Genomic DNA, 24,395 nt, shown 5'->3' on the forward strand with positions numbered 1-24,395 from the left:
AAGGATGTTAGAAAAATACATTTAATCACACATGACAAGGCCTCAAAGTTTTCAGTCTGCAGAACAGAACATGCCTTAGCTACACACCTATGGGGTTTTGTTTGTCAAGCCTGCCTGGCAGCTCAGGTTTCTTCAGCTCTCTCCTGTATTAGCCTGCCAAGTGCTAGGGTCACAGGTGTGTGCCCCACCCATCATGTTTTGAAAGGTTTTCTCTTTAGACTAAGGCCCTTTGCTGGTCTGCTCACATGCAGAAGCTGCCCATCTCCCTACCCCGGAGAGCCAGCCAAACCTGCAGACCAGAGCCACACTCCTGCTGGTCCACACATCTTTCATCTTCCTTGTTCTGTAGCCCAAGGATTCTGGGGCCTCAGGCTCATACTCCATTCCAGCGGCTTTCCAGGAAGAGCTATGGTGCCAAGAGACTGTAGGGAGTGTTCTGAGGACCCTTTGGTGCTTGGGCCTTCCACTGGCTTCCTGACCTCAGTCTAGAGTGTGGGTTTTTAAGGCACCAAGTGGTTTTTAGGAGCTGCCCTTCTGCACACTAGCTGGAAGCAGTGGTTGCTGGACACTAGGGCATCTGGCTGATGGAAAAAGACTGTTCCGGGAGCAAAGGAGCCACTCTCAAGGCAAGACAAGGTTGATTCTCTGGGAAATGGATTTGCAACCCTGAGAGGAGAAAAGCTGCTCTTCCTCAGGGACGTATGTCATCATCTTGGCAATTTCATCCAGGGCCTCTTCTGTGTATGGGAGATCCTGGCCCAGGAAGGCATCTCGGACACACAGCCTCACATGGCGGTACTCCAGTGGCAGGAAGGGGATAAAGAGATCAATAAGGTGTTTCTTCAGGAGACGGCTGGAGCCAAAGCTGCTGTCTGAAATCAAGACCCAAAGTTACATGGAGCCTGCCTTGGGACTGAACCCTGCTAGAGACTTGAGGTGCCCCCCAAATTGAGACCTGGGCAAGACCTGGTCTACAAAGCCCTTGGAGTGCTGTATGTAGTTGCCAAGGGCTGTGCAACTGTGGCTACTCTGAGCATAGTGATTGTGGCTGTGGCAGGAGGTGACAGGGCAGGAGCACCATGACTGTGGCTTGCTTTGGTGTAGCAAAAAGGAGCTGCCCCACCTGCACTGTTCTCTCAGGAAGATCTGCTAGCCTACGGGCAGAGACCACAGCTGTGTCTGGGCCAGTGACCTCTCCAGAAGGCATTTCCAGGAAAGGAGTGTAGGCTTAACTTACTGTACTTGTGCCACCAGAAGCTGACAATGTGAGACTGTCCAGACGCCCTCACTGTCCCACATTTGATACCAATCGTCAACAGTTGTGCTCTTGGCAAGACTGTATGAATCTGAATTGATCACTGACCTGCAGACTTTATGATCTCAGCCTGAAGGGGCATCTCCAAGTGCTGCAACGTAATTTCCTCCCTGGACCATCCAGCCTTGAGCAAACCTAGGACCACCTCATTGATGACACTGCCCCCAAGGTTACTGAAAGAAACAAGCACTTGTTAACAGCTGGTTCCCACACTTACTTCCCCATGTGTTCCCTGACCACTGATACCAATTCCGGAAGGCGGGAGGCTGCTCTGCTGCAGAGCAGAAAGGCACTGCCCCACTGTGCCCCCACCCTGATTTCCTGGACCTTTTTTGGTAAATACTGGTCAGTCTGTGCACAGCGCAGGAAACACTCAAATTGTGGGTGACCTGCAAGTCAGATGTGAACAAGAGTCTGGGACTATGGGCCATGTGACACTAATGGAGAAACAGGGCTCCCATCTGGACAGGCTGAGCAGTGACAGACTCGAGGGGGGTTGGGCGTGGGGCCCTGTGGGTACAAGGAAGCCTCAGGGGGCTGCAGGCTAAAAGGCTCAGAAGGGTGAAAGCTAGACCATGGCTAGAGGGAAGGTGTCATGTATCCACTGAAGGATTTAGGTGGGGCCAGAGTGTAGGGTAGTGATCCCGTCTACATTATGTCCTAAGAAACCCGTTTAGGCTACAATGTCAGAGTTGTAGGAGATGGAATAGAGGTAGAGAGGAAAAGATCTGGAGAATTAGTTTAGAAAACACTATTGGCAGGACCTTGCAGTTAGTGAACATAGGAGGTGTCTATCTGGGCTGCACTTAATTCCTTTCACTGAGTGTGGAGCAAAAGCTTATACTGCACTGCCTTCGTCTCTCTCAGGCTGAGCACAGGAAGATGACTGTACCTGTGTTAAGGCAGGAGTGACAGACAGGTAAGGATGGAGGACTAGGCTAGAGAGCCACCACAAGGCCAGGCCGGGAGCAAGTGCTGGGGACCTGCAGCCAGGACAATTTATCCCTGTCTCAAGTTGCCACCCAGCTGAGCCTTGTCTGACTCCACAGCTGTGCCTTCACTTTCCCTGCTTCCTAAGGCCCACAGGATGAGTGCAGTAACTGAAGGCTCGGGGAGGCAAGCAGCAAATTAAACTGTGGGTCCAGCATCTCCTATCCTCTCAACTCACAAGGATCAGAGGCGCTCACTCAGACTTAGCACGCTGGCTTCAAACTCAAGAGAGCTGCTTGCCTCTGCCTCTCCAGTGCTGGGATTTAAAGGTCTGCACCACCACCACCTGGCTTGCTAATGTTGCATTTTAGTCTCTCGTACAGATGAGACTCCGGAGTCACTGCGTGCCCTTCCCTAGCTGGGTGGGAAGAGACTTCAGCAGGCGTCCCTCCCCAGCAAACAGGTGAAGACCAGGAAGGTGAAGACCAGTGTGTCCATCATAGCCACAGATGTATAAGGGACCTTGAGCTCCCAGCTGGAAGAATCCAGTAGAACACGGGCATTCCCCACTCCTTGCTCAAGCCCAGCTGCTCTGCCACACTTGCTGGCCTGCAGAAGCTGCTTACATCACTCATCTGATTTGTGCACCAGAGGGACAGCCTGTCAGGAGGTTTTCTGTGTACATAACTGCATCAGCAGAGATTGCCCCATATGTATTTGCCACAGTAGCCCCAACTCCACGATTTGGACTAGGCGGCAAGCCAGGGAGGTGAATCAATCAAGCCCCAAGGACACAGACCCTAGTGCAGTACCATCTCAGCCCCATCTTGCCTGCTCCGTGTGCACGGCCCCCATGATTTCTGTATATTTATCAGCTCTGTGTAGCCTCCTGAACTGCTTACACTGTTGCCTACAGTCGGTGTCACCCTCCCACCACATTGCAGGTTGTACCTCTCACAGGACAACCTGGGAGGCCTTCACTGCCTGCCCAGGGCTGCACGCTGGCACCTGCATGCCAAGGTAGATAGATGCTGAATTCCTCACCCTCCCAGGCCCCTGCTGACTGCACCAATGTCACAAGCTCCCATTGTGAACGGTTCCCTAACAACAGAGCTAGACTCTAATGAATCTATTTGGGCCTCAATTTCCGCATTGGTAAAATGAGAAATTGGGCCCAGGTAATATAGGAGCTCATCAGTCTGGAAGCGGTCAGCAAATACCCACTGTGCACCCCACATGCCCCATTCACAGATAACTCACATCCAAAGTCCGTTCTGTTCACACCTTGACCACAGATCAAAGAAAACAGACATTATCAACTGACTTCTGGGTGCACGGTAAGAGGACAGCAGCTCCAGTCCTGTGAGTCTGGGGCTTTCTACTGACAGGCATAGGCAGGGATCACTATTAGTGTAACCGTATAGCAAGTGCCTGAATTCTTCCAGCCAGGATAGGGATGGGTTCTGGTTCCCTGACTGCTTCAACTGCAATTTCTGAAACCAAGCCATAAACCGTACTACCCTGTCCTTGCTACTGAAAACTCTGTACCATTCCTCAGGATTTGCATTTGGAGCTCTAGGACAGACCTAAAATATCCTCCAGAACCTACTGGCAGCAAAAGTCTCCAATAAGCATTACCTGAAGAATGAGACCCTAGATGAGACTAGAGGTTCACCATCAACAGGAGGGACCAGGGCCGGGATCATGTCCAGGTTCCACCTGGACTGGGCATCAACTCAGCTAGGCTGCTGACTCATCACAGCTAGTCAGCCCTCTACTCTGTCCTATCCCAGGCCTGGCTGCCTCCTATCCTACTGTCAGCTTTACAGATAAAGCTTACTCTTGCAAAAATCTTGGCACTAAAATGGCTTTTGTCAATGTTGGGCAAGCAAGCCTTCCTTGGCTTCACCTACTTTGTCTGAGGTGCCACAGAGAGCTGGCAGAAAAGTCACAGTACCTCATTTCACAGCAGGTCTCAGGTGTTTTTCAGGATTGAACTTCAGATTCAAGGCTGTGTCAGGGCTGGAAGGGCTAAGTGGGTAAACTACTGCCTGAGTGTGAAGACCTGAGTTCAGGTCCCCAGCAGCCCTGTGACGAGCTGGGCATTGCTGTGCGCCCTTATTTATAATTTCAGTTCTGGGGGCTGGCTGGTCAGCCAGACTGTCCAGATTCAGGCCCTGTCTCAAATACCAGGCAGAGCTAAGTCTGGCAGCACACACCTTCAGTTACCTCATTAAAGACGGATGCATGGATCTCTGCGAGTTCCAGGCCAGCCTGCTCCACATACCAAGTCTCAGGCTGCCTGGGGCTACACAGTGAGATCCTGCCTTTAAATTCAACAAGGCAGAGTATGATACAGGACACCCAGTGTTGACTTCCACATAGACTAGCACACACATGCACGACAGAATCCTTACCACAAAGGGAAGACAAACTGAAGTTTGTTCTAGAAATCAAGTCTAGAGACTTGGATCTCAAATACATTGCTCTCTCATAACTAGAACACCAGGGAACCTAGGGGCAGGGGTTGAAGGTAGCTAATTTTGGGGTACCCTCTGGAGGGATGGTTGTGGTTCTGCATGACTGGAAAGGGACTGTAACAGACTGGCTCATGATGGAAGGCCTTGGTGCAAGCCTCCAGCAGGTTGCTGGAAACCACTGCCCTGTTTAAGAGCCCTGGGTAAGTGAATTCCCTGGTTAGGTGGCATTGCCCTGGCTCCGGCGTCACCCATGTGCACTATTGTGTGTGCAGAGCTACGTGGCCTCGGTCAGTCCACGGAGGTCAGGTCTCTAGGGGAAAGGGCAGAGCTATTGCCAGCTGGTCAGTAACCAAAATGCTTCCCTTGAGAAAAGAGGGTCACTGGGTCACACTGGGCAATGCAGCACCTGAGAGAGTTTGCCAAGCTGTAAAGCAGCTGGTAGGAGAGTCAGAGCCTTGGGGAACCATTCAGCTGCCTCTGCTTGTGGGACTGTTATGGACAGATGAGGCCACTGACACAGAAAGGGGTGAATACTGTGGGAACTGGGATCAGTCCTCATTCTGGCATTCCAGTTGTGTTAACAAATGCCTCCTTTTCTCTTAAAACCACTCTTGAAGCCCTCAGCCCTGTCCAGCTTTGCCTTCCATAGGCAGAAACTCAAGTGGCTTAAATCTGTTCCATCTTGTCTTAGGGAACCACCCTAAAACCCAAACCTCCCCAGTTCAGCTGGGGAAAAGTCATTCCTTCCTCCCTCCCAGGGTACCGTGGAAACCCCATGAGCAAGCTCCAGCCTGTGGAAAATCAGAGTGACTTTGCCAGTGAATAAGCAACAGGCTTTGTAACAGTCTGCAACTGAGTCTGTGTCTTAGGGTCTTATTGCTGTGAGCAGACACCAAGACCAATGTAGCTAAGACCAGGCAGCTAGGAGGAGGGTCTCCAAGTCCACCCCCACAGTGACACACTTCCTCCAACAAGGCCACACCTTCTAATAGTGCCACTCGCTGGGCCAAGCATATGCAAACCATTACATTCCACTCCCTGGCCTCCATAGGCTTGTTTAAACACATGAGTCTATGGAGGCCATACCTAAACATAGCATAATAAAAAAGTACATTTGGTCCAACTTCCAAACTCCCCAAAGTCTATAGCAGTATCAACAAGGTCCAAAGTTCAAAGTCTCTCCCAAGATCCATCTAATCATCTAGTCACTTAACTGTAATCCCCCCGCCACCCCAAACCATATTAAGACAGGCAACCAGCTGGATAAACTCCACACTCCGCCATCTCCATGTCTGATGTCACGCGGTCTTCAGATCTTCAACTCCCTTTTCATCTTTGTCGACTGCAACAAACTTCTTTCTCCTGAGCTGGTTCCACTCCCTGTTAGCAGCTTTCCTCAGCAGATAGCCCATGACTCTGGCATCTTCAGCATCTTTGGGTCTCCAAGGCAGCTTCAATGTTAGTTTGTTTCCACACATGATCCAACAAAGGGCTGACTTCACTTCTCCAGCTCTGCTCTCTGAAGCAGTTTAACTTGAGGTTGATCCACACCACTGTTGCTGCTGTTCTTTGTGATCATCCCATGGTACTGGCATCTCCAATTCACTGGGGTCTTCCGCTGCAACTAGGCTTCACCAATAGCCTCTCCTAGGCTCTCTTCATGGTGCCAACCCTCAACAAATTTGCCTAACCCCATCAGTTCTGGGCCATCAATTGCCAACTGAGGGTGCACCTTCACCAATGCCCTTCCATGGCCTCTCACCACTGAGTGCCGAGCCTCAGCTGCTCTTCATGACCTCTTCATGCCTTCAAAACCAGTACCACCTTGGTGACTCTTACACACTACCAACTCCAGCCACAGCATGAGGCATCTCTGGAACATAGCTCTCAGAAAACACTTCCCAGAAGATTTCACCTCAGTGAGGCTGATCTTTCTTAGCTCCAGCTGACCAGCATCGATTGTCCCAGTAGCCTCCTTCTCAGAGACGCATGGCTGAAGCTGCTGAGTTCAGCTGCTTGCAGGAGCTGGAATGTAGCCCCCCCCCCCTTGTTCTATTACATTATCACTAGCTTCCTCTTTTCTAACTCCTTCACAGCCTAAACTTGGCTGTCCTGGATCTTGCACTGCAGATTAACCTTGAATTTAGAGATCTGTATGCCTGTCTCCTGAGATTAAAGTTTGTACTTAGTTGCCTGGGTGGGATCTTGCCCCAAGGTCATTACTTCCTTAATTCAATTTAATATCCTTGAACACAGGATTCAGCTCCATTCACTTCCGGGTGCCCCTCTAATACTCGAACCATATATTTTGTATTTTTCCTTTTTCAACTTCTCTTTTTTTCATTAAAATGCTCTTCATGAGACTACCGGAGAACAAAATCTATGGTGGGCGTTTCTGAGATTTCCTTTGCAACTTAATTAATCTGAGTCTTTTCACCTTAGCCTCGGGACTGACTCTTCAGACAACGGCAAAAAGCAGCCACATTCTTCACCAAAAAAATCACAAAAGCAGTCTTTACCGCACAAACCGAAATCCTTCTCCCCAGAAACCTTAGGCCAGGCCTGCTCAATTCAAATCACTCTCAGTAACAAAGACTTCCGCATTCCTACAGAGATAGCCCTTTAAGCCTCATTTAAAGCATTCCACTGCTTTCCAAATGCAAAATCCCAAAATCTACATTCTTCCAAACAAAAGCATGGTCAGACCTATCACAGCAATACCCCAATGCCTGGTACCAACTTCTGTCTTCGGGTCTTATTGCTGTGAATGGACACCATGACCAATACAAGTTTTATAAAGGACAACATTTCATTGGGGCTGGCTTACAGGTTCAGAGGTTCAGTCCATTATCATCAAGGCAGGAACATGGCAGCATCCAGGCAGGCATGGTGCAGGAGGAGCTGAGAGTTCTACATCTTCACCCAAAGGAAGCCAGGAACGGACTGAACATCCTCAGGCAGCTAGGAGGAGGGTCTCCAAGCCCAACTCCACAGTGACACACTTCCTCCAAGGTCACACCTTCTAATAGTGCCACTCCCTGGGCCAAGCATATGCAAACCACTACAGTCTGCAAGAGGCTTTGGTAAAGCATTCTTAATGGTTAAGTTTCTTGCACACAGAGCCCTTTTGGGGATCTGAGTAAATCGAGCACAGCACAGTGATCCTGCCTGGAGTGGATACCCCAGCTGAGCATCCAGTACATTCCCCAGCAAATGTGAGAGCCACGCCCTTCACTCTCCATTTTCTAAGATTTTTCTAAGAGACTGCCTTCCAGGGTGGGACTCCAGAGGAACGTAAGATGGTTTCCTACTTGATTTTAGAACAAATAGCTGACTTAAAATCCAGAGCTGACAGACTCTTGTCATCAACTCCTGGCTGACTCCATCTCTGCAGGGAGTATGGCCTGCTGAAGCTAACTCTATCCAGCCCTGCTTACCCCACCCATCCTGGTGACCCAAGGACTGCCCCACTCCACTCTAAAAAAGGACACTAGCCCTAGAGTGGCAACTCCACCCACCTCTACCATCTGCCTGTGGACCACACATCTTGTTAACTGCATCCCTCCTCACCACCTTCAGTAGGGATTCTAGATTTGGATCATGAACTCCCACCGGTACCTGTTACTTAAGGAAAAGTCCTGAACATCTCCCCAAGACTCCTGGAGGTTGGCTATGAGAATCTTCTAACTCAGCAGAAGTTCTGCTCCTGGTCTTAGAAATGCCACTTAGCCCAGACTGATCCTCAATACTGAATTACCCAAAGACTCAAAACTAAGCCTCAACTGGTCAAGTGCCTGACAGGTTGGGTAACAAGAAACAGCTTCAGACTCCCACTCAACAAAACAGATACAAGATTCCCACAGCCAGGGGTTGGGGATTTAGCTCAGCGGTAGAGCACTTGCCTAGCAAGCGCAAGGCCCTGGGTTCAGTCCCCAGCTCCGATAAAAAGAAAAAAAAAAAAAAAAATTCCCACAGCCAGAACTATTACCGTCAACTATAGATGCCAAGGTCCCATGGCAAGGACACAGGAAATGGAAACAAGTCTCTACAAAACCTAGTGCTTCCCTAGTGCTGTCTGAGGAAACCAGCTTAGATGACATATCAACAATGACTTCAAAATAGCGATAATAAACATAAAATCAAAGATGATAGAAATTCATGAATCCAAACAAAAAGCTCAGAGGGAAGGAAGCCTCAGTATGATTAAAAAAAAAAAAAAATCAGGTGGAGGCGCACACATTTAATCTCAGCAGGTGTATCTCTTGAGCTTAAGGCCAGCCTGGTCTACATAGAGAGGTCCAAAACAAGAAAGCCAGGGTTACAAAGAGAGATCTTGTCTCAAACAAAACATAACAAGCAAAACACACACACACACACACACACAAAAAACAGGACAAGATGCCTACATAAGGAACTGAATTACTAAGAATTGTCAAATCAAAAAAAAAAAAAAATCCTAAGAACAGAAGGTGCAGGAACTCAAAGACTTTAAAGAAAAATCAAATCTGCAATTAACAGGTAGAGAAAGAGAAAGGAGCCGAGATTAAGATACAGAAAATATGGGTTGGGGATTTAGCTCAGCGGTAGAGCGCTTGCCTAGCAAGTGCAAGGCCCTGGGTTCGGTCCCCAGCTCCGGGGGGGGGGGGGGGGGGGGGGGGGGGGGGGGGGAGGCAGAAGATACAGAAAACTCAGCAAAATCGGGTAAAGAGAGAAAGGGAGGGAGAGGTGAGGGGGAGGGAGAAGAGAGAGAAGAGGAAGAGGGGGGAGTGAGAGAGAGAGCGCGCGCCCGAGCAAGAGCGCCAGCCTACCCAGGGGATGGAAGGATGGCTCAATAGCTAAAAGCACACATTACATTTACAGAGGAGCTGAGTTTAATTTCTAGCACCCATATCAGGTGGCTCACAGCTTCCCTTAACTCCAGCTCCAGGGGATCTGACACTTCTGGCCTTGGCAGATACTGAATTCACATGTACATATCCATACAAAAGCACATACATATAATTTTAAAAATAATTAAAAAAATTGAGATCTCAATCTAATAACTTAATGATATACCTGAAGGCTTTAGAAAAACAAGATCAACACCACTCCAAAAAAGAGGGAATAGGGCTGGAGAGGTGGCTCAGAGGTTAAGAGCACTGACTGCTCTTCCAGAGGTCCTGAGTTCAATTCCCAGCAACCACATGGTGGCTCACAACCATCTGTAAATGAGATCTGATGCCCTCTTCTGGTGTCTGAAGACAACTACAGTGTACTTATATATAATAAATAAATAAATCTTAAAAAAAAAAAAGAGGGAATAGGTGGGAAGAGAGAAAATCAGAGCTAATACCCATGGGGAAAAAAAAACCAAATATTTTTCAAAAAAAAAATAATCAATGAAAAGATTAACAAAATTGACAAACCTTTAGCCAAATATTAACCAAAAGAGAGAGGAAGGGGATCTAAATATCCAAATTATTAAAGTTAGGGATGGAAAGGAAGCATTACAATGGATCTGAGGAGATCCACAGAACTGTAAGGGCATGTATTAAAAATCTATGGATGAAAAAATTAAAATAAATGGGCAAATTTCTAGATATATAAATTCTACCAAAACACTTCTTTTCAGAGCTGAGGACCAAACCCAGGGCCTTGCGCTTGCTAGGCAAGTGCTCTACCACTGAGCTAAATCCCCAACCCCAAATCCTACCAAAATTAAATCAAGATAAAGTAAATTATCTGAATAGACCCATAGGATCTGGGGAGACAGAAGCAGTAATTAAACATCTCCCACCTATCACATACATGCAGGCCAATATACACATAAAAATAATAAATTGATTTTTTAAAAAAATAAGACCCACCCAACTATAAAAATCCCAGGGCCAGATAGATTCAGTGCAGAATTTTACTAGGCCTTCAAAGAACTAACACAAAAACTCCTCTACCTATTCCACAAAATAGAAAAAAAACATTTTCAAATTCCTTTCATGAAGCCAATTTTATCTGAACACCAAAACCAGCCCCACAACCACCATCCCCCCCCCAAAAAAAAGGGAGAAAAAAATATAGAACAATCTCCCCGATGAAAATAGATTTGGAGATTCTCAATAAAATATTTGAAAATCTAATTGAAAAGCACATAAAGAATACCCACCATGATCAAGTCAGCTTTGTCCCAGAGCAGCAGGGATGGAGGGGCATGTGTAAATGAACGGAATCCAGCACATAGGCAGGTGGCTACATGCAATGTGGGAGCTGGCCAGGATAAGACTGAGATGGAGTCTCATCTGGAGACTGGCAGGGACTTGACTGCTCTCCCCTCTCAGCCTACATGCACATGACCTAGACCTCCCCCATCTCTAAGTGCACATGACCTAGACCTCCCCCACCTCTAAGTGCACATGACCTAGACCTCCCCCACCTCTAAGTGCACATGACCTAGACCTCCCCCACCTCTAAGTGCACATGACCTAGACCTCCCCCACCTCTAAGGACGGTCTTCGGCCAGATTACAGGTTCCGATTCCTATCTATTAATTTGAACCTGCCCAACAGGTTCTTAGAATTCTTCGTGTAAATGAAGCATTCCCAGCACCTCAGCCCTAGCCAATAACGTACACCCACCCTGGAAACCCTACCCACTCCCCCAGAGCTATACATAGTCCTTGTTCAACCCAAATAAAGTGGAGCTGGGAGCTGTCTCACTGAAGTTGGCCCCAGAAATCAGTCAGGACTCATGGCCCACAGTGGATCGTCTTATTGGACATAGAAAAGGTCTTTGACAAAAGTCAACATCCATTCATGGTAAGAGTCCTAGAAGAATAGGGATACAGGGAACTATTTCAACATAAATAGCTGCTTGTTATTTATGCTAATTATGTTCCCCCCAAAACTGTTTACATGAGAAACCTGAAAACCTGCCCCCAGTTGGTTCTGATTGGTAAATAAAGATGCCCACAGCCAATAGCTGGGGAGGACAAACAATGGTGGGATTTTAGGATCTCCCAGCTTGGGACCTGGAGGAAAGACCCACCATGTTGTAGAAGAGAGACAGAGTTTACCAAGGGGTAGAAAAGCTAGGAGCACCCTGGGCTCTGGGTCAAGAAGGCGTGGACCAGACAGCTAACTGGAGTTAAGAGCAGCCAAGACAGAATATAGAATTAGCAGTAACTCAGGATTAACAGCATGGAGGCTAGTCTATTGTACTGTTTAAGGCACAATAAAATATAAAGGCTGTGTGTCTGTCTTTCATTTGGGGGGGTAGCAACTCTGCACCAGAATTTATTAATTAAATAATTAATACAACATAAATGCAATACACAGGAAGCCAGAAACACCACCAGCCTAAACAAGAAAACTCAAGCATTTTTACTAAAATCAGGAACAGGACAAGAATATCTACTCTTCAAAAACTCATGCATTTTTACTAAAATCAGGAACAGGACAAGAATATCTACTCTTCACCCTGTTTCACATGATGCTTGAAATCTTAGCTACAGCAGCAAGACAAGCGAAGGAAACCCAGAGTATACAAATGGGAAAGAAAGAAATGAGAATATCTTTATTGGCAGATGATGTGATTCTATATATATAAGGACCCTAAGAGTCCAGAAAATTACAGGTGACACTGTCAGCTAAGGAGCAAAATACAAAACAGTCAAAAATTAGTAGTTTTTCTATATACAAATGTCAAACATGCCAAGATAGAGATCAAGGAAACAACCCCATTCATAATGACCTCCAAAATTACCTTGGAATAAATCTGAGGAAGTGAAAGCTTTAAAAGGCTCAAAAAAAAAAAAAAAAAAAAAGAAAAGAAATTGAATAAGATACCAGAGGATGAAAGACCTACTATGTTAATAGATTAATACTGTGAAATGACCACTGTACCAAAAGCAATCTACAGATTCAACACAATCCCCATTAAAATTCCATTGCAGTTCTTCACAAAAATTGAAAAGTGAATCTTAAATTTCATATAGAAACACAAAAACTCAGGGCAGCCAGCAGAGACAATACTAAACACTAAAAAGCCTTCTGGAGGTACCACCATCCCAGATTTCAAGTTACACCACTGAGCCATGATAAAAAAACAAAAAAGAAAACACCCCAGCATGGTACTGGAATAAAAACAGACTAATTGATCAGTGGGATAGAATCAAGGAGCCACATATTAACCTATAGATCCACAGGTTTTTTACAAAGATGCCAACAATACACATGGGAGAAAAGACAGCATCTTCAAAAAATGGGACCGGTCAAACTCGATAGCTACTTGTAGAATAAGACTTCATCCTTAGTTCTCGTCCTGCACAAAACTCAATTCCAGGATGATCAAGGGCTTAAACAAGACCTGAATCTGATAGCGTAGGATGTACATGTGAACTCATATGCACATGGAAGGACTTAAAGAATATAGTAGATCAAGCCTTGAGATCCAGGATTAATAAATGAGACCTCATGAAACTGCACCATGGCTTGAGTGAAGAGGCATCTTATAAAATGGGGGAAGAATAATCACCAGGTACACATTTGAGGTTTGGAGTCTAGGATATACAAAGAACTCAAAACAATTAAATGTGAAAAGAAAAAAATTAAAAATAAGATATAAGGGGGCTGGAGAGATGGCTCAGGGGTTCTGAGCACCGACTGCTCTTCCAGAGGTCCTGAGTTCAAATCCCAGCAACCACATGGTGGCTCACAACCATCTGTAATGGGATCCGATGCCCTCCTTTGTTGTGTCTGAAGTCAGCTACAGTGTACTAATATACGTAAAATAACTTTTTTAAAATGAGGTATGAAAGAGTTCTCAAAGGACAAAATGAAAATGACTGAGAAACATTTTTTTTTTCTTAAATTCAACATCCTTAACCATCAGGAAAATGCAAAGTAAAGCTACTTTGAGATTCCATCTTACCCAGTCAGAATGGCTAAGATTAAAAAATTAAAAATAGGGCTGGAGAGATGGCTCAGTGGCTAAGAGCACTGACTGCTCTTCCAGAGATCCTGAGTTCAAATCCCAGCAACCACATGGTGGCTCACAACCATCTGATGCCCTCTTCTGGCGTGTCTGAAGACATCTACAGTGTACTTATATATAGTAAATAAAATAAGTATTTAAAAAAAATTAAAAATAAAACAAAACGAAACAAAAAGACAACCAATGATAGACGTGGGCGCAGATGTGGGGAAAAGGAAACAGTGTTGACATGAGTATAAATTGGTGAAGTCACAATGGAAATCAGTGTGGAGACTCCTTGAAAAAACAAACATGGGGTGGGGTGGGGCTGGAGAGATGGCTCAGTGGTTAAGAGCACTGACTGCTCTTCCAAAGGTCCTGAGTTCAAATCTCAGCAACCACATGGTGACTCACAACCATCTGTAATGGGATCTGATGCCCTCTTCTGGTGTGTCTGAAGACAGTATACTCACATACATAAAATAATAAATAAATAAATCTTTAAAAAGAAAAAACTTAGGGGGATGTTTGCCCGGAAACCGGGAAAGGGAATAACACTCGAAATGTATATAAGAAATACTCAAGTTAATTAAAAAAAAATAATAATAATAATTAGGAAAAAAAAAAACTTCTTAAAAAAAAAAAAAAAACAAACATTGACCCCCACAATCCAACTATACCACTCGAGCATATACCCGCTCGTCCACAGTTTTGGCTGCTCTACTCACAATAGCTAAGAAATAAAAGCCTGAATATCCATCCACTGATGAACGGATAAAGATGATGAAGTTTATTTACACAGTGGAATATCATTCAGCTGTTAAGGAAAAGGAAATGAGATTCGCAGGTAAGTGGATGGAGCTAGAAACAACCATTCAGAGGTAACCAGACACAGAAAGACAACCACCAAGCTTCCGGGTGTTTCCTTTGGAATTACTCGTGGAGGTCAGGAAATTACCACTGGGCCGCAGAGAGAGATTTCCAAAGGAGGGAGATAGGGCATTGTAGTCTAAAAGGCTAATGGGGGAAAATGGAAGAGGAATGTTAAACTGGGGTGGGGGAAGGGAGGGCAGAGTAAAGGAGGGACTGTAGGATGGACATTAAAAGATGTTGGGGACAGGGAGGCATGGGAGGGACTTCCTCACTTTCTAAGTCTCACTCCACCTGTACCATTATAGGGCAGAGAACCAGTGCTTAAAGCCTTACAGGAAAATCGCCACTATTATTCCCCTAAACAGACATAGTATTAAACGGACTTCTAATGACGTTTCACTATACCCATAGATTAATGTGCTCCCCCAGCCCTCAGAAGCTTCTATTTGCAGTAGACAGTGATTAACACAGAGACCCGTACAAGGTGCCCAGCCCAAAGTGGAACATAAATACCTCACCCTCCTCTCCCAAGACGCAGCGATCATTTCTGAAGAGGAAGTAGGAAAAACATAAGAGCCAGGGCTGGTGGACGACCACAGGAAACAGTCTCCTGGTCACAGTGGGGCAGCCGGGAACTCACAGCTGTTGTCACATCATGCTCAAGATCTGCAAGCTCCAAATCCCACCAAAGGAAGGGGAGCCGGGCACCAAGTAAGTCACATCCTAGCTAAGGAGCTAATGGGAGAGGGGAAATCTGTTTTTCCTTCATGTAGCCCTTGGTAAGTTGACCGCACTCCAGTGAAAGAGCACACATCCAAGAATATCTGGGGTTCACAAATCGGTCTTGATGAGTTTTTGTTGTTGTTTTGTTTTGTTTTGTTTTTTGGTTCTTTTTTTTTTTCGGAGCTGGGGACCGAACCCAGGGCCTTGCGCTTCCTAGGCAAGCGCTCTACCACTGAGCTAAATCCCCAACCCGTTGTTTTGTTTTTTTAAAGGACACAAAGATGGGTAGGAAGGTGAGGAATGGGTCCAGGGTTGGGATGTGTGTGAATATGATCAAAATACACTGCAGGAAAAACTTAAACAAAAACAAAAACAAAAAGCCAAAAACCAAGCACAACGTCTCTCCCCACCCCTCCCCAACCCCCATGCTTCCGATGCTCCTCTGAGGTGGCTGCACAGACAGGCAGTCAGCCTTTTCTGGCTCCTGACAGAGTCCCAGGGAGAATTCGGAGGGGGTCGGGGTGGGGAGCGTGCCAATGTCCCTTGCCTGCTTCCAAGCTGGGGACTTTGGCTTCTGGAAGGCCTCTGCTACCATTCAGTACCCCATCCACCGCCCCCTGCTCAGGCCTCACCTGAGAAGGAGGAAGATGGCTCTGGGCAGCTCAGCTCCATGGGTCTCGGGGCTCCTCGGTTCCAGGTAGGGTTCAAGCAGCTCCAGTAGCCCCGGGTGCAGCTTCTCCGCTTCGTCAAAGACGAACGTGCTCTGCTGGCAGCGCCGCTGCGTCTCCTGCATCTGCCTCTGCAAGTCCTCCTGCACGGAAGAACCCAGGGAGCTGCAGACCTCTAAGGAGAGCAGTCTCCTGTTTCCTCAGGCCCACGCTGTGGAACACCTGAGTCTGGGCTCCACCCACCACGATCACCACACCCGGGGCGTGGCCCGTTAGGCGGCCAAGCTCCCCAGGTGATGCTCCTTGTTCTTGGGTTCAGCATCCCACCTGGGGTGAAGACCAGCGCTGGGACGTTCTTGAGAGAAGCCCATCTGCCCAGGGAACAAGCACCAGCCAGGTACCTTCTCCAGGACTAAATAAACCCCATCCCGGAGCTAAGGACCTCCTCGCTCTCTCCAGGGACTTGGGCTCAACCACCCGGGAGACAGAGAAACGGCTGCCAGCCACATTCCCTTGGCCTCTCAGAAGCAGAGCACCTACACTGGGCGGGAGCCAGCCTGCTCTCTCTTGGTGCACAGGTTATACGGAACCTGAGGGTCACCACATGGGGCACCCACCACAAGAAGACAATGAGTTCTCCACCGAACATGCGCTCTGTGGCGCTCTCAGAGCTGGGCACTGCCGCTTCTCAAGGGCAGCTCCGCAAGTCTACGCTACCAGTCCACCTCAGCCTCCACGGCATCTGTGTCCCCCCTTCACTCAAGCATGTGTGAGTGTGTGTGTATTTCGGTTTCTAGTGGGGAAACTGACATCCTCAAGTGGATTTGCTGCAGCCAAGACCTGAGAATTCTTCCTGGGACGCCCAGCCCTTCCCCTTCAAGGCCACAGTAAAACTACCAGGTGACTCAGGCTGATTCAATCTTCCCAGTTTAATACACTTTCCAGTACTACAGTCGAGAGCCACCATGGGTGCGGTCACGGCTGTTTGCTCATTTCCAGGCTAATTTTACTATGTGTGTAAGTGAGAAAAACCTCCAAATAGTAAAACAACAACGGAGCGTTCAATCCACCGGCTTGTTGGCTTGTGACAAGCTGCTGTGAGAACTGGGGACTCACAGGCAACATGTCGCGATGCTATGACACGCCTTTTACAAATGGCTGACAGCGCGGCTGAGCTGCAGACTGCTCGCCTAGCAGGCCCGGCGTTTTCAGTTCCATTTCTAGCGCCACATATTTAAAAGGTGGCCACAGTGTATGCCCACGATCCCAAGACTTGGGAGGCTAAGGCAGAAAGATTAAACGATCATTTAAGAAACCCTCAGAGCCAGGCGGTGGTAGGAGAGACAGAGGCAGTCAGGGCTCAGAATTCAAGGCCAGCCTGGTCTATTGAGTTTTAGGACAGTCAGAGCTACTTGGAGAAACCTTGTCTTGAAAACCAAAAAAGGAAAAGAGACCCTCAAATTGTTGCTTTCATTATTCAATATGTTACCTTGAGGCAGGGGGTGGGGCACCAAAGAAGCCATTTATAAACAACCATCTCGGCCCTGCAGTTTGTGGCTGTCATCCCTGTCTGTAAGGCATAGGCTGGTATGAGTGTTAACTCAAAGTTTCCCGTTTGATTCCAGGCAGTTGCGCAGAGGTACAGAAGGCCAGCTGTGTGGAGCTAAGGAGGCTGTGGCCTTTTGGGAGGGCGTGGTAGAGTGTCTGCTTCCCTCCATTTCACATTTCATTAGACACAGACAGGATTTCTCTTGTGCAGCCCAGGCTGGTCTTGAACTCAAGATCTCCTTGCCTTAGCCAATGAGTGCTGGAATTGTAGGCATGCACCACCACACCCAGCCACATTTTATTACTCTTAACACACTTTACACCTCCCGTTCCCCATTCCCTGCTGTTTGATTCTGGTAGTGCTGTGCCTGACCTCCAGGGTGCAACTGTCATCAGTGCAGCACTGGGCTGCCTCTGCGAAAGGGAAGGGAATGGCTCTCTGTCACAGCTTCTGTCCCTGAAGCTGCCTGCCCCCATCCTGTACTAAGCTGTTCCAGAGTCCACCTCCTTCAGTCAGGATTTCCTCTCCCACAGGGGCCTCACTCCTGCCAGGCCAGTGAGGCTACCCCCATACTGTAGCCTCACCTTATATAAGTCCACATACTTGGGGTGTGGAAAATGGAAGGTAGAGATAAACATCTTGACACAGTCACTCCTCATTCCGTCCCGATACAGGTTGTCCACCAGCATCCGTGCCACGAAGTTCTTGCCTGTGCCAGACCAGCCGTGGAATGACAGAGCCAGAGCCTTGCCAACTTGGGGCATCTCTAAGTAACCCTTCACTGCTTCTAGGACCAGCTTGCTAGCGAGATGCTGGCCATGCAGTCGCACACGAAGGTCTGATTCTAAGCCTAGGAGAAAAGAGGTCCCAGTGAGAGCACAGGGGCATGTGTGCACCACCTCCCCTCCACACCCCACGATTAAGATTTCTGTGACCTCAGAGCAAGAAGCAAGAAGGCAAACCTCACAGTAGATGATATTCTGTTGGGATGACCTACACTCACTCACTCACTGTATCAAATGGCTAGGTAGGTGTGCCCCAGTATCTTCAACTGTTAATTCACTGCCAAGTGCTGGCAGGATATTTGGTGATGTCATTTCTATGGCCCATTATCTGCTTTCTATATGCATTTGTCACACCCTCACTTGGCCAAACAGGGGAAAAAGCAAGCTGTTATGGGAGAGGTTACGGAAGGTCATGCTGCCTTCTAGACTGAGCATAGTCCTGCTATGCCGTGACCTTCCTGGCATCTGTAGGGTTTCCAGATCTGGAAGGCAGCGAAAGGGGGAGCAGATGGGGACTGATACTGACAGAACAATCCTTAATTATCTGGGGCTGGTAAGAATGCTCAGTGAGAAACTCTAGACTTTTAATTCTTAAGTGTACATACTTGTAGAAAGACAGACAGACACACACACACACACACACACACAGAGGTCAGACCCAGCCACCTGTCTCAATCAACTCCATAAGTGTTCATGCACGCTTACATACATACACACATACCTACACATGTACATATATGTCGGACCCTCTTGGGCCCTGTCCGTGTTTGCCTCCTGCTGAGCCTTGGGTGGTGCATGTGGAAGTCTTCTGTTCCTAACAAAGGAACATCCAGACCTTTCTGTTTGGCCTGGGTGGACACCTGGGTGGTAACACTGTTAAGTCAGTTCCTGTTTTTTGTTCCTGTTTTGTTGTTCCTGAGGGCATAAGCCTGTTTTCCCACTGTGCTTCCTGGAATTCTCCACCTGGTGAACTTGGGGTATATATTTTGTGAACCTCAGTAAAAGCTTTAGCATTCTCATACCACACACAAATGACCCAGGTGTATGGTTTTTTTAAACCTCTCAGGTCTACGTCCAGTTCTCGGTACCGTGGCAGCGCAGACAGTGTCACATATAAACAGACATAGATTTTTGGATGGATGGATGGATGGATGGATGGATGGATGGATGGGGCAGAGGCCCCCAAGCTACCCCATCCTCTTTATTTCTTTTCTCTGGCCTTTTTATAGACCAAAGTTCTTAAGAATTACCTTATAGATAAAATGTTACACAAAATGGAAGTTACAAAAGGATACTGATATTAAGTTCAAAGCAGTGTTTCATTCTGTAAGCTCATTATAAGGTCAAAGCAACAGTTTCACATGGCCTTGTCTTATAGTAGTGCACACCTGTCACTTCACCCTGGGATCTGACCTAGAATGAATGTTTTTCGTTGAGCACAAATTTGTCCCAAGCCTATTTCTTTTTTAGTGCAATTATGAAAGCTCATTGTATTTCTTACTATGCAGCCTTTACTTACTATTATGAGGAGTGGGCACATTCTATTCTTGATTCTAACTTTATTACATTTTCATTGCACAACAACTAAAACCATCTCTTAAAACTTTTCCCTAAGATCAAATCAGGGATTCTATAAAATCATTAATTCATCTAAATAGCATTAATTCATGAAATTTCATCTTTATATGGATCTGCAGGAAATCTAACCAATAGAGTGGGAAGATTTAATATAATGCCCAGGGATTATTATATTGATTTAAAAATGACAGGAGAGGCATATCAATAGCAAGAAGCAGTCCTGGAATGAAGTCTCTCAAGGTCTTGTCTTCAAGAGCTCATCCATCGAAGACCATGCAAAAATCAGTGGGCCATCTCAGGAAGGTGGTGCACTAGCCTTAGCCTCTCCTGGATGGCTTCTGACACTGCTGCTGATGAGGAATGAGGAAGCTGTGGAATCTTTCCACTATGCCAGTAGCTTTTTTTGTATGAGAAGGGAATGTGGGTTTCGTTAAATAAAGAACTGGCAGAACAACTGGGCAGAGACAGATGGGCAAGAATAGAGCAGGGAGGTGAAGCAGTGAAAGCCACGTGGAGGAATGAAATGACAGAGAAGATGGGTTTAGTTAGAAGGTAGCTGAGGACTCCCCCAGCAAAAGCGCTAACATCCTTAAAACTACATAGACGGCAATGCAACTTTACTATTAAACAGCAAGTAATATACTCCCGGCGGTGATATTAAATGAGCGTTTTGGGAGACTTTGGGAAATCAAGATTGAATTCTGGGAGAACAGGATTACCCCTTCTGAATCCCCTGCAATGGATGGACAGAACGGTGTGGAAGGACGCTGACAGGCTTCAAGGTGCTCCCACCTCTGCTACAGGAGTCTATGTTCTCTGCCTGTCATCCCATCCCAGCCTGACACATACTTGAGAGCAGCTTCCCAAAGCCGGGCCTGCTTTCCTGTCCCCACTGAAGAAGCAGTTTGGAAGCAGGGAGGCTGTGCTGCCGCCAGTTCAGGTAAGGCACTGGCCATTACCCTGTTATCAACACAACTGGCTAGGTCCCTTGGGCCAAGCCAGAGGGAGTTCTGGAATAGTGGCAGACAACAGACTACTTTGAAACACTGCCATCACTTTGCTTCCTGTCAAAACCAATGGTGCTACAAAACTGACACTTGCAGCTGTCCCCCTGTTGTCAGAACCAGACTGCTTCAGATTTGGATATCCAGGTCTGAAGAACAGTGGGTAGTCTAAGGAGAGAGCAGTGCTAACCCGGTGCTCGTGGTGCACGCCTTTAATCCCAGCATTTGGGAGGCAGAGGCAGGCAGGTTCGAGTCCAGCCTGGTTTACCAGAGTGAGTTCCAGTAGAGCCAAGGCTACACAGAGAAACCCTGTCTCAAAAACAAAACAAACAAAAAAAAAAAAAAAAAAAAAAAAAAAAAAGAAAGAAAGGAAAAGGAGAGAGGGAGAGAGGGGACTTGCTGTAAATCTTCCTTCAGACTTCCTGACCTGTATGTGGCCTGAGATTCCACTCTGCTAGACCCTCCCTGATGCTCTGACCATCTTTCCTTCCTTCCTCCCCCTCCTTCTCTTTCTCTTTGTGGGTGTGTACGTGTTCCTGTATGTGTATAGGGGGATCGCACATGCATTGTGCACACTAATGAGGAGGCCACAGGTTCACATCAGGTAATCACCACCTTGTTTTTTTTAAGCCGAGGTCTCTTATCGAACCCAGAGCTCCGGTTTAGCTGGACTGACTTTCAAGGCCGAGGGACCCTGCTATCACAGCTCTGTGTCCCATGGGTGTGCATGGGTGTGCATGAGTGTGCCACTGCACCTGGCTTTGGCATGGGTACTGGGGATTGAATTCAGATCCCTATGCTTGAGTGGCAAGCAGTATACTGACTGGGCCGCCTCCTCCCTCACTGGGCTTTCTGTCATCGGGAGAACGCCAACAAACTCCAGGCGAGAAATCACTTCTGGGGAAATTGGTAAACTTCACCCAGGACTAAACCACCAGGCCTTTGTCAGAACAGGTTTTCTGACTCACACTAAATACCACAGTGGGAGTTAAAACACAAACCACCTGCAACATGCACTAGGCTACCTGACAGAATAAAAACACAGAGGGGGAAGGGAGCAGTGATTCAGCTATGCCTTCCAGGAGGAGAGCAGGCTGTCCCCCAGGGCGATTTTTATGCATGGAATGGTATGAATTGATTTACAATGGAAAACAACTTCCTGTTTCTCTCAGAATGCAGAGCTCTCCCCCCCCCCCCCCCCATAGCCTTAGTCTCTTAAGATATAAAAGCCAAGAAGCCCAGGTTATACCCCACAGACCTTTGCTGGTTAAACCTCGAGACCGATGCTTCTTTATTGAGACTGGGTCTTTCTGTGTAGCCTAGGCTGAACTCGAATGCACTGTCTTCCCACCTCAATTTCCCAAGTGCTACACTTCAGGACACCAAACCCAACTAGAAAGGAACACTGTGTTGTATGTGTGCGTTAATGTGTGTGTACATGTGTGCATGCACATGGGGTCAACATTAAGTGTCTTCCTTAATCGTGCATTTTGGTTTTTTGACATATAGTCTGCCCCTGGACCTGTTGCTAATCAATTTGGCTGTGACTAACAGGCTTGAGGGAGCCACCGGTTTCTGCCAACATGACAGTGGATGACAGGTGTGCAGGGCTGTGCCCAACTTCTATGTGGGTCTGAGGATCGGAACTCAGACTCTCATGTTTGCCCTGCAGGGACTTTGCCAAGTGATCTATCACCCAACCCCTAGAACATACCATTCTAAAATTCTTTTTAATTATGTATAGAAATATATGTATGTAGTCATGGGTTTCTGTAGCTGAGTGCAGCTGCCCACGGAAGTCTGAAGGTGTCAGATCCCCTGGAAGTGTTGTAGCAAGCGGTGAGGGGCCTAATGTACACTGTGGGAATTGAACTTAGGCCCTCTGAACTGGCTCCTAACTGCTGAGCCATCTCTCCAGCCCGAAGGGACATTTTAACCACAGTTATTGATCAGCTTTCTGGCTTTATAATCTCGCCTACCCTCAGAGAGGCTGCTTACTATTCCTGTTCTGATTCTAACAGTCCCGAGAGGAGACAGGCTGTGGCAGATTCTGACTCAGTCGCTGCAGAACTCTTAGCACCGGGCCTGATACATAGTGGAGCCAACAGAGATGATCAATTCTTCCTCCTCAGAAGATGTCCTGTAGGCATGAGTGTAGGGACATCTTCAGTCTAGACTGAGAACGGATGGTGACGCATAGCCTGCGTGTTACAATGTCCCCTGTCAGCTGTCTTAGCTTGGTGTGACATGTTCATGGTTCCCATAGATCCCAATAAGGTCTGCACCTTTAAACTAAAGATAAAAATGTCCCCAGCACTGGAGCACCACGATTGGTGTTGGGGGTAAAGTAAAGCCTCTTGTGCTTGAGCTAAGTGTCCCCATACTCTAAGAAAAAACTACAAAAACAACCAATGAACCAAACAACAACAAAACCTAGGAGGGCTGGGGATCGAGTACTTCCCAGCTCTCCTGAGGACTGGTGTTATAAAAACGGCCACATAGCAAGTGTAATGTAACGTCCGTTAAGGACACTATCAGTGCTGGTGTTCTGTCGTTCCTATTGTTGAAGGGTGTCCTTTCTGGAAATCATGGAGTTCACAGTCTTGTCAGAGAGATCCTCAAATAATTGCAAACCCGACTTTCCTTTTATTGGAGGAGGGGGAGGTTTCTCAGCAGTCACTTCTCCATAGTCACTAACCCCTTCCCCCAGATACCTGAACCCTGAAATCATGTCAGCTCCAACCTGTGAAGTTGTTGGATATCCTGCAGTTTCCCGCGCTGCAGCAGTCCTGAAAGCGGCAGAACCATGAAGTGAGCATATCCAGCGACCGCCGGCCCCACAGAGGAAGGCTCCAGCCTGGAAAGGAAATGCTATGAGATGGCAAGAAAGTGATGAGAGAGACAATCCGGGGGTTTCTCAGTGACAGCGTCCAAACCAGAGTTCAGGTCTCAACTCACAGCCAGGCTCCCTCACAGGCTCTAGCGCTTCCTCTCTAAGCCATGAAAGCCAAAGTATCTGGGGTTGGGACAAACACCAAGTGTGTCTACGAAGAACTTTCTCCAAACCATCATCAATAAGGCGGGCAAGAATGGGGAGGCTTGCGTCTTAGAGAAATCAGGCCAGGTGAAGGGCGGCAGAGCAGCCAGAACTTTAGTTGTCCCTAGGGGCTGCACCAGGAGACACGCGGTGCTGGGGTGCAGTGACCAGGCCTCTGACCGTACGCAGGATGCCGTGCTTAAGAGTGAGACTGGCAGGTGAGCGAGGGGGCGGCGGTGGGGACCGCTCTTACCCAGAGGCGGCACGGGGGTCTCCTGATCTTCACAGTGATCCGGCCACAAGGTGCAGCTGAAGAGCGCCCAGTACCGTTTGGAGAGGGTCCCGGCCGTCCTCAGCTGCTCCCGCAGGCGTTGGATGCTTGGCCAAGGGATGGGCTCATCGGCCTCCTGCTCCGGGCTCTTGGCACCGCGGTGGCCCTGCGCTCCCGGGGGGCGCAGCGGCGGCAGCAGCAGCAGCAGCAACAACCAGAAAGCGCCAAAAAACATGACT

At 47.5% G+C, this 24,395-nt stretch overlaps 1 protein-coding gene across 1 annotated transcript; it reads right to left on the reverse strand.

Moving 5' to 3' along the window:
• Positions 1-24,395, reverse strand: Tor3a (torsin family 3, member A). The gene is given in 6 exon segments (NM_001009683.2): positions 1-872; positions 1,364-1,488; positions 15,897-16,075; positions 18,066-18,331; positions 23,592-23,705; positions 24,139-24,395. Coding segments are annotated over 6 exon segments (1,188 nt in total). The 5' UTR covers positions 24,392-24,395; the 3' UTR covers positions 1-621.

The sequence above is a fragment of the Rattus norvegicus genome, chromosome 13 (assembly GCF_021556685.1).
Source record: "Rattus norvegicus strain SHRSP/BbbUtx chromosome 13, alternate assembly SHRSP_T2T, whole genome shotgun sequence".
In the NCBI taxonomy this organism is placed as follows: domain Eukaryota; kingdom Metazoa; phylum Chordata; class Mammalia; order Rodentia; family Muridae; genus Rattus; species Rattus norvegicus.